General features: G+C 41.8%; 1 protein-coding gene across 3 annotated transcripts; it reads left to right on the top strand.

The window, feature by feature from the left end:
- Positions 1 to 349: 349 nt before the first annotated feature.
- Positions 350 to 12,595, top strand: pik3ca (phosphatidylinositol-4,5-bisphosphate 3-kinase, catalytic subunit alpha). Of its 3 annotated transcripts, none has more exons than XM_020499184.2 (21): positions 350 to 1,023; positions 1,794 to 1,872; positions 2,886 to 3,285; positions 3,387 to 3,596; positions 3,827 to 4,077; positions 4,197 to 4,442; positions 4,646 to 4,731; positions 4,909 to 5,014; positions 5,550 to 5,702; positions 5,801 to 5,935; positions 6,101 to 6,225; positions 6,312 to 6,393; positions 6,529 to 6,693; positions 6,801 to 6,904; positions 7,015 to 7,186; positions 7,407 to 7,513; positions 7,913 to 8,034; positions 8,175 to 8,424; positions 8,523 to 8,640; positions 8,738 to 8,889; positions 9,261 to 12,595. In XM_020499184.2, exons 3-21 carry the CDS (start codon positions 2,934 to 2,936, stop codon positions 9,529 to 9,531), a joined length of 3,207 nt encoding a protein of 1,068 aa, XP_020354773.1. In that variant the 5' UTR covers positions 350 to 1,023; positions 1,794 to 1,872; positions 2,886 to 2,933; the 3' UTR covers positions 9,532 to 12,595. The 3 variants fall into 3 exon arrangements, with proteins under 3 accessions (XP_020354773.1, XP_020354772.1, XP_020354776.2); XM_020499183.2 differs by having other exon boundaries at positions 1,794 to 1,912; XM_020499187.2 differs by lacking the exons at positions 350 to 1,023; positions 1,794 to 1,872; positions 2,886 to 3,285 and having other exon boundaries at positions 3,493 to 3,596; positions 3,922 to 4,077.
- Positions 12,596 to 12,597: the final 2 nt, after the last annotated feature.

Here is a 12,597-nt window from a genome sequence, read left to right as displayed (position 1 = left end):
TCTTCTCTTGTTGGTACAGTCCATGTACTGCATTCAAGCTATGCGACTCTCGGAAATCCACGGTCAAGATATCCGCGTCCGAATTGGTATGCGCCACTACACTACATTTACCGATCTGATATCACACGGAACTCATTGGATCTGGAGGATATATTTGAATGACGTTTTGGTGTCATTGGAATGCCATACTGACAATGCTTTATACTCAGTATAACGGTAGTATGGGCCTTGGTCTTCAATAATCCACAAAGATTGTCAACTCGACTAGTCTAGCCTATTTGATGTGTCCATTTCGCCATTCATGGAGTAGCAGGCGCACAGATTCAGTCGCGGCTAGCTTGATCATTCAATTCCGAGAGTCGGGTAGCTTGACCGCATGGTTTATTGCAATGGCTCATCTTCATAATATCTATACAGTTGAACACTTACAAGCTGCAAAATGCTAACGAAACCAAATGTTCATGCAATAAAACATATATTTTTAAATAACTAACATAGATAATTTTATTAGCTATTTTCTATATTATGGTTTGAGGTTGTAACCTACTCTCAAACTCATCAAAACTCGCGGGACAGCTACTCCTCTAAAAACAATTTGCTACCAAAATCCCCCAGTGCATGATCGTTGCAGCTGGTAACAAATGTAAATGTTTTACTGACTGGCCGTCATATAATTGAAGCTACTGCATTTGAACAAAACATGATTGGTAGGCTTCATGCCTGTGTATCTTATTTTTGATCATGTAATTTCATTGCAACTGATAGCTATGGTAAAATTGTAGACTGTTTAAAAATAAAACACAAAATTCATCATGGTTGCTATAGCGAAATCTGCTGTCAAGTCGTAGGTAGCCTAAAGTCTGGCGCTGCATGATCGAATGTACACAGCTTGCCCCGCGGAACACCCTTGGAACCCCGCTGACACATCCGCTGGAACACCCGCTGGAACCAAGCATGAGAAGGTGTTGGAAGCTAGCTAGCGCGAGCTGTTAGCCAACGAGGTCATATCGTAGACATGTCTTGGTAAGCATTCTCGCATTTAACTAATAATAGCTACATTCTTAGTAAAATAGCTAGATATATTTAGATTTAAATGATAAATGGCTGACAATAACCAGACCGACAGGAGCCTAGCTAATGTTAGCTAACGTTATGTTGTTGGCTAGTTAATATCAAAACAGATTATGATTTGGAACGTCAGCAAATGTCTTTCTTGTGAATGCCAACTAACGTTAGCTAGAAGCCAGCTATAACGTTACCTAACGAGTGTTTCTTATGTCAATTCTTTACATTTTTATATTAGCTATATCTATGACTAAAAATAATAGACGTTTTACAATAGGATACAATATGGACACTGGACTTAAAATTTAACTAACGTTATTTCTATATGATCTAGCTAGCTATATGGTTAATAGTCATACTGTAATTACAGTCGTGATTATAACGACTATACCAATCGCAGTATCTAACTAGCTAACAAAAATGAAATGATGGAAGCTAAACAACTATAGATTGCTACACAGCTTTAAGTAACGGTATGCTATAAATTGATTTGCTACAGAAGTATAACAGTCTCATCATGGACCTAACACCAGGGTAGACGTTAGTAAAATTTGCTACATGAATGATTGAAGCGTTATATATCTCCCCTTTGGCTACACACACCCACTCCTTGCTGCATGGTTTTCTTGCTCGAGCTAGATACATTTGTTGAGAGGTTGTATCACAGAATTTTGTTTACTGTTGGGCTTTTTGTGATAACGAGTCTCATGCTTCCTCTCTGTCTTCAGAGAATGGCACTGTGCTGATAGGTTACCTACCAATCAGCAGAAAACAACACTGGAGATCAGATGATCTGAAACATGAAGGGTGAGGGGTTTTAACACAAGATAAGACCAGCTCTTTTAAGGTAGGAAGCAACATTGATTTGTCAATTTGTCAATCAAATATTCATATTTTTCCCCCTTTTGTTAACGAGTCCACATTAGGTAGATAAAGTGTGGTACTGAGTTTCTATATCTTCCGTTTATATCCTCAGCCATACATGTTTCTGTATTCAAATAAACTAGGTTTAGTGTTTCCTTTCTCCACATCCTGTTTGAAGAAGCTTCCTCATTTGCCTTACATCCTGATGACAAGACTGGATGCCTTTCATATTGAACAGACCATGGCTGTTTTGCTAGTTGTTATTGTTAGCTGCATGTTTACTGACATTAATGATGTTAGACAGTGATAGCAGAAAAAGTTAAGTGCCTTTTATAGCATAGGGCTACATGTTGTTGCACTCTCAGAGAAAGGGAAAACTCTGGTATTTGGTCACAAATGTCATTGGCTCTCGCTGTATGTGGAGGAGAAATGACTTGACTCCCGGAGACAGAAATGCTTCTGTCTGTCATGTGACTGACTGAGTAGGCTAGATCATCATTGACATCGATGGAAATAAACATTATTTATCATCACAGTTATCATAACATAGACTAGTTTGTCATTAGGTGTAGTGTTTTGATGGGTCAGTTTCCACTGGTGAATTGTGGCTAGTTCCTATTCTGTCTAGTAGGGGTGAGGGCAAGAGGGTCTTAGGGTGGCAGGTAGACTAGTGCTTAGAGTGTTGGGCCAGTAAGCTAATGGTCTCAAGTTCAAATCCCTGAGCTGACAAGGTGTCTTGGGGAGAGTGGGATATGCAAAAATAAATAATTACTATTCACATGTGTATTAATACAGACTTGTACATGTGTGAAATAGGACAAATATAAGCGCCCACCAAATTATTATAAATTCAAATGAACTACAGTCACACGACAGCAAGAGGTGGGACTGCATATGTATGTATGATGTTTTTCTTCCATATAATTCTAATGCACTGTTACTCTTTTCCACTTCAGGAGATAAGGAACTATTTTCTATTAACTTTGTGTGTGAGGACTACAGAAATGCCTCCTAGACCTTCTTCTGGTGAATTATGGGGCATCCATTTGATGCCCCCCCGGATCTTTGTGGACTGCTTGTTGCCAAACGGGATGATCCTGACCCTCGAGTGCCTCCGTGAGGCTACGCTCATCACCATCAAACATGAAGTGTTCAAGGAGGCCAGGAAGTACCCCCTGCATCACCTACTACAGGAGGAGACCTCTTACATATTTGTCAGTGTTACGCAGGAGGCAGAGCGAGAGGAGTTCTACGATGAAACTAGGAGACTATGTGATCTCAGGCTCTTTCAGCCTTTTCTGAAGGTCATCGAACCGGTTGGTAACCGAGAGGAGAAAATTCTGAACAGAGAAATTGGTAAGACTTAATTACTACCCTCCTCTTTGTAGAGAGTAACGACATGCTTACATTTTCCTCCAAAACATACAGTATCAGTAAGTGAGTTTCTTTTGTTTTAGGATTCGCAATTGGTATGCCTGTTTGCGAGTTTGACTTAGTAAAGGACCCTGAGGTGCAGGACTTCAGGAGGAATATTCTTAACGTCTGTAAGGATTCAGTAGAACTCAGAGATGCCAATGGACCCCATAGTCGGGCTTTATATGTCTACCCTCCCAATGTTGAATCGACACAAGAACTTCCAAAGCACATCCATGGCAAACTGGACAAAGGTAATTCAAATCAAGCAATGTAATGTCAAGATGCTGCAAGATGCCTAAGGCACATTTAGTGCGTGTCAAACAACAACCTTTTCTACTTTGTCAACACATAGGCTGACACTTTAATAAGCAACAAACAAAATGATCCTTATTCCTTTTCATGATAATCTATTTCAAGGCTGTTCTCAGCCTGTGTGGAGTAATATTCTGATTTATTCTCTTTTCTGTGGCTTATTTTATAGGTCAAATCATTGTAGTGATCTGGGTGATTGTCTCACCCAACAATGACAAGCAGAAATACACCCTGAAGATCAACCATGATTGTGTGCCAGAACAGGTGATAGCTGAGGCCATCAGGAAGAAGACCAGGAGCATGCTGTTGTCCCCTGAACAACTCAAGATGTGTGTGCAGGAGTACCAGGGCAAGTACATCCTCAAGGTGTGCGGCTGTGACGAGTACCTCCTGGAGAAATGCCCCCTGAGTCAATATAAGGTTTGTTGGGCCCTAGTGTGCATTAAACCAATGCATACACGTTGAAGCCTAACATTAGTTCTGACTCAGGTCTATATTGCTTAATCATGTATCTTAATCCTATTCCTTTTCCCTTTCAGTATGTGAGGAGTTGCATCATGCTTGGCAGGATGCCCAACCTCATGCTGATGGCGAAGGATAGCCTTTATTCTCAGTTACCCATGGACAACTTCACCATGCCCTCGTACGCCCGGCGCATCTCCACCGCCACCCCGTACATGAACGGAGAGTCCTCCACCAAGTCTCTGTGGACCATCAACGGAACACTGCGGATACGAGTGCTCTGTGCCACATACGTGAATGTGAACATTCGGGATATAGATAAGGTACTTGACAATGGTTATTGTTTTAGATCAACTTTTTCACATTGGTTTTCTGTTTCTGTGCTTGGCTAGCCCTCAACTCCTCTTATAGGCACTTTTCAGTAATTCATTTTCTGTAAGACACCTTGGCGTGAATGTCTGTCATGCTGCTACTGCTGGTCGTTTTCAGGGGGTTTTGGTGTCTATTCTTCCTGTTGTCCATGTAGATTTATGTGCGAACCGGCATCTACCATGGAGGGGAGCAGATGTGTGACAACGTGAACACGCAGCGTGTGCCATGCTCTAATCCCAGGTATTACAGACACACAACACACATGGTGTCACAGACAGTATCTCGCTCATCAAGAGACATCACCATATTGTGACTATTTATCCCATGGTAATGGGGGAGGAGGGTGTGTATTGATCTGTGATATTAACACTTGTAATGGGTTCAGGGTGATTCATTGTGGCTGTGCTTGTCTCCCAGGTGGAACGAGTGGCTGACCTACGACATGTACATTCCCGACATCCCCCGGGCGGCCCGCCTCTGTCTTTCCATCTGCTCTGTGAAAGGCAGGAAAGGGGCGAAGGAGGTAAGCACCCAATTTAATCGGACACCCCAGACCTTTAATGATATAAATGATACCCACTGGCTAGAACAGTGTTCAAAGGTCTTACCTGAATGGCCTGAGGTGTCCTCTGTGGATGTTGAATTACTTATCGACTTGTGGCATGGAGCGATCGTGGCTGTGTAACGTAGGTATGAAGACTGTAACTGACACCTTGGCTGAGTGATGTCACCTAAAGGTCGGGGAGATGGGTTTTCGTGCCCATGATGAATTAGAGATAAATGCCTCTAAAGGCCGTCCTTTGTGAGCAACCTACTGTACAGCTTGAAGCCAATTAACTGAACTAAAACAAAGTCTGTTTGCTTGCCTACTAATCTTTTCAATTAAATTCAGTACGACTTTTAATCCCCAAGGGGCAATTAGGATGTTTGTGTTAGTTACACAAGTACCCCATATAAAATTCCCTCAAGCCTGTATTCACTGTTGTCTGTGGAAGGATCGCCATTCACAATTTGTGTAAATAACCAATGCCACCCTTTGGCTCTGATCCTCTACTCAGGAGCACTGTCCACTGGCGTGGGGGAACGTCAACCTGTTTGACTACACTCACACCCTGGTCTCTGGTAAAATGGCTCTGAACCTGTGGCCTGTACCCCACGGCCTGGAGGACCTACTCAACCCCATCGGAGTCACAGGCTCCAACCCCAACAGGGTAAACATGTTAGTTAGCATGTTAACATGACCAGTCTGTGTTTCTGTGGTCCTTATCATCAGGGTTTACAGTATAATGCCTCTCCTCCACACATACAGGAAACTCCTTGTCTAGAGCTGGAGTTTGACTACTTCAGCAGTCCTGTCAAGTTCCCAGACATGACCACCGTGGAGGGACATGCTAACTGGACCATATCCAGGGAGCTAGGTTTCAGCTACTGCCAGTCAGGCCAGGTATTGGTATACATGGATATATATATATATATATATATATATATATATATACACACACAGTTGTAACTCAAATCATTACAAACCATTTATTAAGACGGCCTAAGGATTCCTTACTAAATAATGACTCCATATATGGTTGTTGATGTGACGTCTGATCCCCTGCAGAGTAACAGAGTGGCGCGAGACCACGCCTTAACGGACAGTGATAACGAGCAGCTGAGACAGGTGTGCAACCGAGACCCCCTGTCTGAGATCACAGAGCAGGAGAAGGACTTCCTCTGGAGGCACAGGTACAGTCATAACTAGCTCTTTCACCATCATACTTAAACTTCTAGAGGCCTTAACTAACATGTCTACTGTCTCTCTTACTCACCAGGCACTACTGTGTAAATATACCCGAAATCCTGCCCAAGATCCTGCTGGCTGTGAAGTGGAACTCCAGAGATGAAGTAGCACAGGTGACTTATTTGTTTTTTAATTACTGAGACATTTCTTTCAAGAGAGCATTTTCTGAAACTCTTGTGGGAATTGTATCATTTTCTGCTGCAGCACTGCTGCAGTGGCGACGTGACTGTTGTTTTTCTTGCTCTTAGATGTATTGCCTTCTAAAGGATTGGCCAGCAATAAAACCAGAGCAAGCCATGGAGCTGCTGGATTGTAACTATCCAGACCCAATGATCCGTGACTTTGCTGTTCGGTGCCTTGAGAAGTACTTGACCGATGATAAACTCTCTCAGTACCTCATTCAGTTGGTCCAGGTAGGATTTATTTTGCTTTGGTGTCCAGAAAGTGACTTCCTCTCACATTTCTTTGATTGTTTGGACTGTTGTCAAATATAAAATGTCATAATTTCCACTCTTGTCAGGTTGTGAAATATGAGCAGTACCTTGATAACCCACTGGTACGATTTCTACTGAAAAAGGCCTTGACTAACCAAAGGATAGGACACTTCTTTTTCTGGCACTTAAAGTGAGTGACTTAGAGTTACTTTGCAGAGTAAATTCCATTATTTTCACAGAGTTGACTGACTGCAAATGCCTTTTAACTCAGCCACTTTCACTGTCCACTATGTGCCCTAGGTCTGAGATGCACAATAAGACGGTGAGTCAGCGGTTCGGCCTGCTGCTAGAGTCCTACTGCCGGGCGTGTGGCATGTACCTGAAGCACCTGAGCAGACAAGTGGAGGCCATGGAGAAACTCATCAACCTCACCGACATTCTCAAACAGGAGAAGAAGGACGAGACTCAGAAGGTAACCCAGCATTCCCTCTCTCTCCAATACACCCATGCTTATTGTGCAACATGATGATCTGTTAGAGAATCTCTGCTGTTTCAGCTTACTGTTCCACGTTTCTGTTTGACTTACGAAACTGACATCAGTGGCTTCGTTTACCTAATGTAGAGAGAACTAGGCTTCACATTTCTATTGGAGGCTTTATCTTCATTACAGCCTGCTCTGTGTGGTCCTGCAGGTGCAGATGAAGTTTCTGGTGGAGCAGATGAGGAGGCCAGACTACATGGACGCCCTGCAGAATTTCACCTCCCCCCTCAACCCTGCACACCAGCTGGGAAACATACGGTGGGCACGCCACATTGGAACTCCTATACCTTACTCACCCAATGCCTGAACATGGACACTATTGAAACTGTGGATGGGACACTCTGTTTCAATGGCTGCAAAGGCCAGCAATCGCTCTTTAGTGTCCCTAGTGGTAATTTTACATTAATTTGACCTAAGAGAGTGGAGGTAGAGAGAATGTAAGTATTCTATTTCCCCAGCATAACGTTCTGCTCATGCATGAACATGTGAAATGTTATTGTAACCGATTGTCAACTAATGTGCTCAGCCACTGGGCCCCTCAGTGCAGACCACTTGTATTCTAACACTGTTCATACAATTGATCAATGAAACTAATGTAGCTTGCCCCTTGTGATGACTCCCATTGTTGGCATGTTTTCCTCATGGTAAAATGCCCAGGCTTGAGGAGTGCAGAATCATGTCATCTGCCAAAAGACCACTGTGGCTCAACTGGGAAAACCCTGACATCATGTCCGAGCTCCTCTTCCAGAATAATGAGATCATATTCAAAAATGGAGACGGTGAGTCTGAGTCGAGTTTTATAATCAAACTGCGTTCTAAACAATAGCTTTACCTTGTAAAGTTCTACTTGAATAGTTTGGACAGATGGAATGTATTTAAATCCTGCCATGGACCACTGAATATGACTTGTTTGTTTCAGACCTGCGACAGGACATGCTAACACTTCAGATCATCAGAATCATGGAGAACATTTGGCAGAACCAGGGTCTAGACCTCAGGATGTTGCCGTACGGCTGCATGTCTTTAGGTGACTGTGTGGGGCTGATCGAGGTGGTGCGGAGCTCTCACACCATCATGCAGATCCAGTGTAAAGGTGGCTTGAAGGGGGCGCTACAGTTCAACAGCTCAACACTACACCAGTGGCTCAAAGACAAGAACAAGGGAGAGATGTGAGTAACCTGTATATGTTGTGTGGGTACTTTCCTGGTTTGAAAATTGTATATCATAGTGTTTCACGGCTCAGATTTGACGTAACTCTTGTCTGTAGGTATGACCTTGCCGTTGACTTGTTTACGCGATCCTGTGCTGGGTATTGCGTGGCGACTTTCATCCTAGGCATCGGTGACAGACACAACAGTAACATAATGGTGAAGGATGATGGGCAGGTAGGACCTGAGTTATCAACAAAATATTGTCATGATGCATATTTTTTGGCAAATGCTATGTGTTATATTTTCTATGCTAATCTGGGATGTTTTGCAGCTTTTTCACATAGATTTTGGCCATTTTCTGGATCACAAGAAAAAGAAATTTGGCTACAAACGAGAGCGAGTTCCATTTGTCCTAACTCAAGACTTCTTGATTGTGATCAGCAAAGGGACCCAGGAGTGCACGAAGACAAGAGAGTTTGAGAGGTAGCCATCTTCCTTTTCCCTTGTGTGAAATGACACATCTGTGGATGTCTGTCTAGTGTTGAATGTAAAGGTTGTGGAGTTGGCAGACAGCTAGTGTCTACACAGTAGGCAGCTATTATATAACAATGTGTGCTCTGTCTCCCTGGGTGTTTGATAGGCTACTGTCTGCCAATTTTCCAGACCCTCTACCATACTTCTGCTTTAACAAATGTACTGCTAAATCGACCATGTCCAGCCGAACACTATATATTTCAATGTCCAAATGTATGCTTTCAAAGGCTTATTTTGAGGCTATAGAGAATTCAGAGGGAACAATGGGAATGGTATATACTGATTCTTATGCATTTTGTCCTTCTCCTATTCGGTCTCAGATTTCAGGAGATGTGCTATAAGGCCTACTTGGCCATTCGTCAGCATGCCAACCTCTTCATCAACCTGTTCTCCATGATGCTGGGCTCCGGGATGCCCGAGCTGCAGTCCTTCGATGACATCGCCTACATCCGTAAAACCCTGGCCCTGGACAAGACTGAGCAGGAGGCCCTGGACTACTTCATGAAGCAAATGAACGATGCCCACCATGGCGGCTGGACCACCAAGATGGACTGGATTTTCCACACCATCCGCCAGCACGCGCTTAACTAAGTCCAGGCAGGACATCCGCCAGCCCTGCCCGGCCAGACACACCAGCCAGCTGTGAGTGGAACATCCAAACCTCATGAACTAATGGGTGATGCTTGACTATCCTATCGAGCACTTAACAATCCAGAGTGATTTATTTTTTATATTTTACTGTATTGGTTTTCCCTGCAGAAACTTACCAACTAACTCGCCTTGTCTAAAACGGTAGTTTTTTTGCCTGTAATATTTTTTGAACCTTTTGTGTGTGCTTTTTTCTTCGAATATAAATCTTCCCTCGTTCCTTTCCTTTTTGTAAAAGAGAAGAGTTTGCCGTCCCGTTTACAGGGTCACGTGTATAGATGTCTTCCTGTAACGTAAATGCCTTTTGAATATGCACGGAACATCCCAGAAAAAAAACGGTATGAATTCAGTCATTTTTAGATGTGCGGCCTACTCCACCTGTTGTTAAAAAAAAGATAACCCTGAAAGGCAGCACCTTGAAGTGTTACATTGTGGCCCAATAGCTCTACTGGCTGGTCATTTCTGGCACCACAGTTTTTAAATCCATTGTCATACTCCTTCCTTTGGCATCATATTTAGCAGTAACAGCAGGTTATATATACAGTATATTTTTAGAAACCTATACATGTATACCTCTGCATGTGTATACACACACACTGTGGGCCCAGCCTGTGATACTATGATAAAGTACAGCAGTACAGAAAGTAATGAATGCACTGTCAAGAAAACCTTGCAGTTTAAAAATGAAGCCTTAATGTAGTTGACGTACAATGAGCAAGGGCTGGATTTCTCCCTCTTGTGTCTTGGAGGTCAATGGTAAAATACCTCTGTTGCTCAGTGAGACGTCATCATAATGAATGTTGAGAAGTGCATTAAGCTAGACAGACATAGTCACCTCATGTAACTGATGCTTTCATCATGCATGTCAGTAGTGCAGTTGGATTGTGAACTATACGAATGTTACAGTGCTATGTGTTGGCATGGGGAGAATCAGCAGTACAGTATGTGAACATAAGACTATTTGTACACGTTGGAAAGTGGATGAAGGCTGTCCAAAGGCAGCTAGTCAGCGTTGTTTGTGTGGGCACCCCTCCCTCTCTCTGTGTGGAGTGGACCCCTCTGTTGATTCTTTATTAAGATACGCCCCATGTTTACTATTGTGTTCTTGGAGTAAACCTTTTGATAATTGTTGGACCTAGGCAACTCTGAATAGGAGCTATGGGAAAGGTTTCCATTCCATAATGGCTTCTCGAAGTCCAAACCCCTTTCAAATGAAGGACATTCATTTTTGGGTAAAAACCCTGTATTCTCATTCTCTAGCGTAACTCTGTGATATATGCTGTTGAGAAATAAGGTGGCATTTTAAAGAAGTGTCTCCTTTATGGCAGATTTTCCCCAACCCAAGAAAAAATACGCACTTTTGTTTTCCCTTTTCAAATATTTTTTGTTGATTCAATGAAAGCCAAAGTTAAGTCTCTAATGTTGTGTGAATCGCTCAATGGTTATCTGCATTACCATAGAAAGCCTAAGGACTAACGCATGCATATATTTGCCTCTATATGTATCAGTTATGTTATGAGGAAAGGGGCATGTAGTGAACAAGTGTTGTGACCAGAGGTTATAGGATTTTGGTGTTTAGATTGTAAACTGTCCTTTTTAAACCACCAGAAAAAAAATTGGGACACTTGTGCCTGCTTAGAATTCTGAAATACTAACTCTCAAATACAACATGTCACAATTAATATTTCTAATACCCTAGAGGTAATATACTTGACATGGCTTCAGACTGCATTATAAATGCCTATGTTTGCAAATGTCTCAAAAGTAGACCTTTCCTCCTAAAGATATAGCCTGGGAATGAGGTTCTCTAAAGTATACTATTGTGGTGGTATTCCAGACTTCATATGCATTCATGATATGGGAGTAGTCTTGTTTTGAAAACATGTTGTTCCCTTATGCAGTAAACCAATCAACTGGTATAGAGATGGACAGTTGCTGATGCAGGTGGATTTTGCACTTTTTTAACGCCTTTGGTCCTACAGTAGTTTGAGTGCAGGTCTTTTTTAAGCATAAGCAATAGTATCCCTTTCTATCTGAGATTTGTCAGATGCATTAGACGCTTATAGTAGTCACCAGCCTTTTGTTAGCTCTTCAAATGCCATTAATTGCATGGTTGTATTAACTTTGTGTGTGTGTGTGCATTAATATGGATCTGTACAGGTTATAGATTTTCTTGGGCTGGACCCATTTAAAAGCCCATTCATAATGTCAATGTAATACAGTGAGTGTTGTAAATGCTTTGTAAACCTTTTCCACTTGCTGAACAGCACCAGGGAAGATATTGTGATGCTGTACTTGAAACATCATTTGTTAGAAAAGATAACTTTTCATATTTCAGCTTCAAAAGTTTTACTTGAAATGGAATTGTTCTGAACCATGTTTGTATGTTGAAAACAAAGCTGTCATAGCCATGTGGTATATAGCACTGAGGGTTAGCACAGGCAAATCCATACCGATTGTGAATGTTAACATTTGGTCATCTTACAAGTCTCTACAGTTGGAGATTCTAAAATACGTGTTGACTTGGGCCATACGATGATGTAGAAGGAAATAACCAATTTAATGTGTAAATGATGTAAACAATTTGTTATTTAAGAAAAGGTTCAAGTGTCATTTTTTGTTTTACTGAAACATCTGGAGTGGTTAAATCTCTTCATTTAATACAGGTTTATAGACGTATTGAATTGTATTTTTCATATATTTTGTCATTACTATCAACAAAGCTACTATGATTGTATTATTACACAGCCATCCTGCATGAGTTTGTTAAAATAATATACTTTTATTTATTCTGCTAAGCAGCTATAAAGAAAGTTTGGCACTAGGAACAACTAATAATAATCCAACCTCTAACCCATGACATACTGTACCTGCATTATCAAATACAGTATTATTTGTTTCTGTTTGCTTCTAAGTTAAATACTTGCATTGTATCCAGACTGACTACAATTATTTGAGTGTTACGTGACAATGTACAAATAAACTTCTCAGTTACAGTAAGTACTTACT

Source organism: Oncorhynchus kisutch, linkage group LG13 (genome assembly GCF_002021735.2).
Source record: "Oncorhynchus kisutch isolate 150728-3 linkage group LG13, Okis_V2, whole genome shotgun sequence".
NCBI lineage: Eukaryota > Metazoa > Chordata > Actinopteri > Salmoniformes > Salmonidae > Oncorhynchus > Oncorhynchus kisutch.
This window is presented reverse-complemented; position numbering and strand designations above follow the sequence as displayed.

Bases quoted from the DNA above. Each gene is read 5' to 3' on its own strand.
- pik3ca (XM_020499184.2), top strand. From the start codon at position 2,934: ATGCCTCCTAGACCTTCTTCTGGTGAATTATGGGGCATCCATTTGATG. The intron at 4,443-4,645 runs GTACTTGACAAT...TTGTCCATGTAG, and splicing joins ACATTCGGGATATAGATAAG to ATTTATGTGCGAACCGGCAT. The intron at 6,905-7,014 runs GTGAGTGACTTA...TATGTGCCCTAG, and splicing joins TTCTTTTTCTGGCACTTAAA to GTCTGAGATGCACAATAAGA.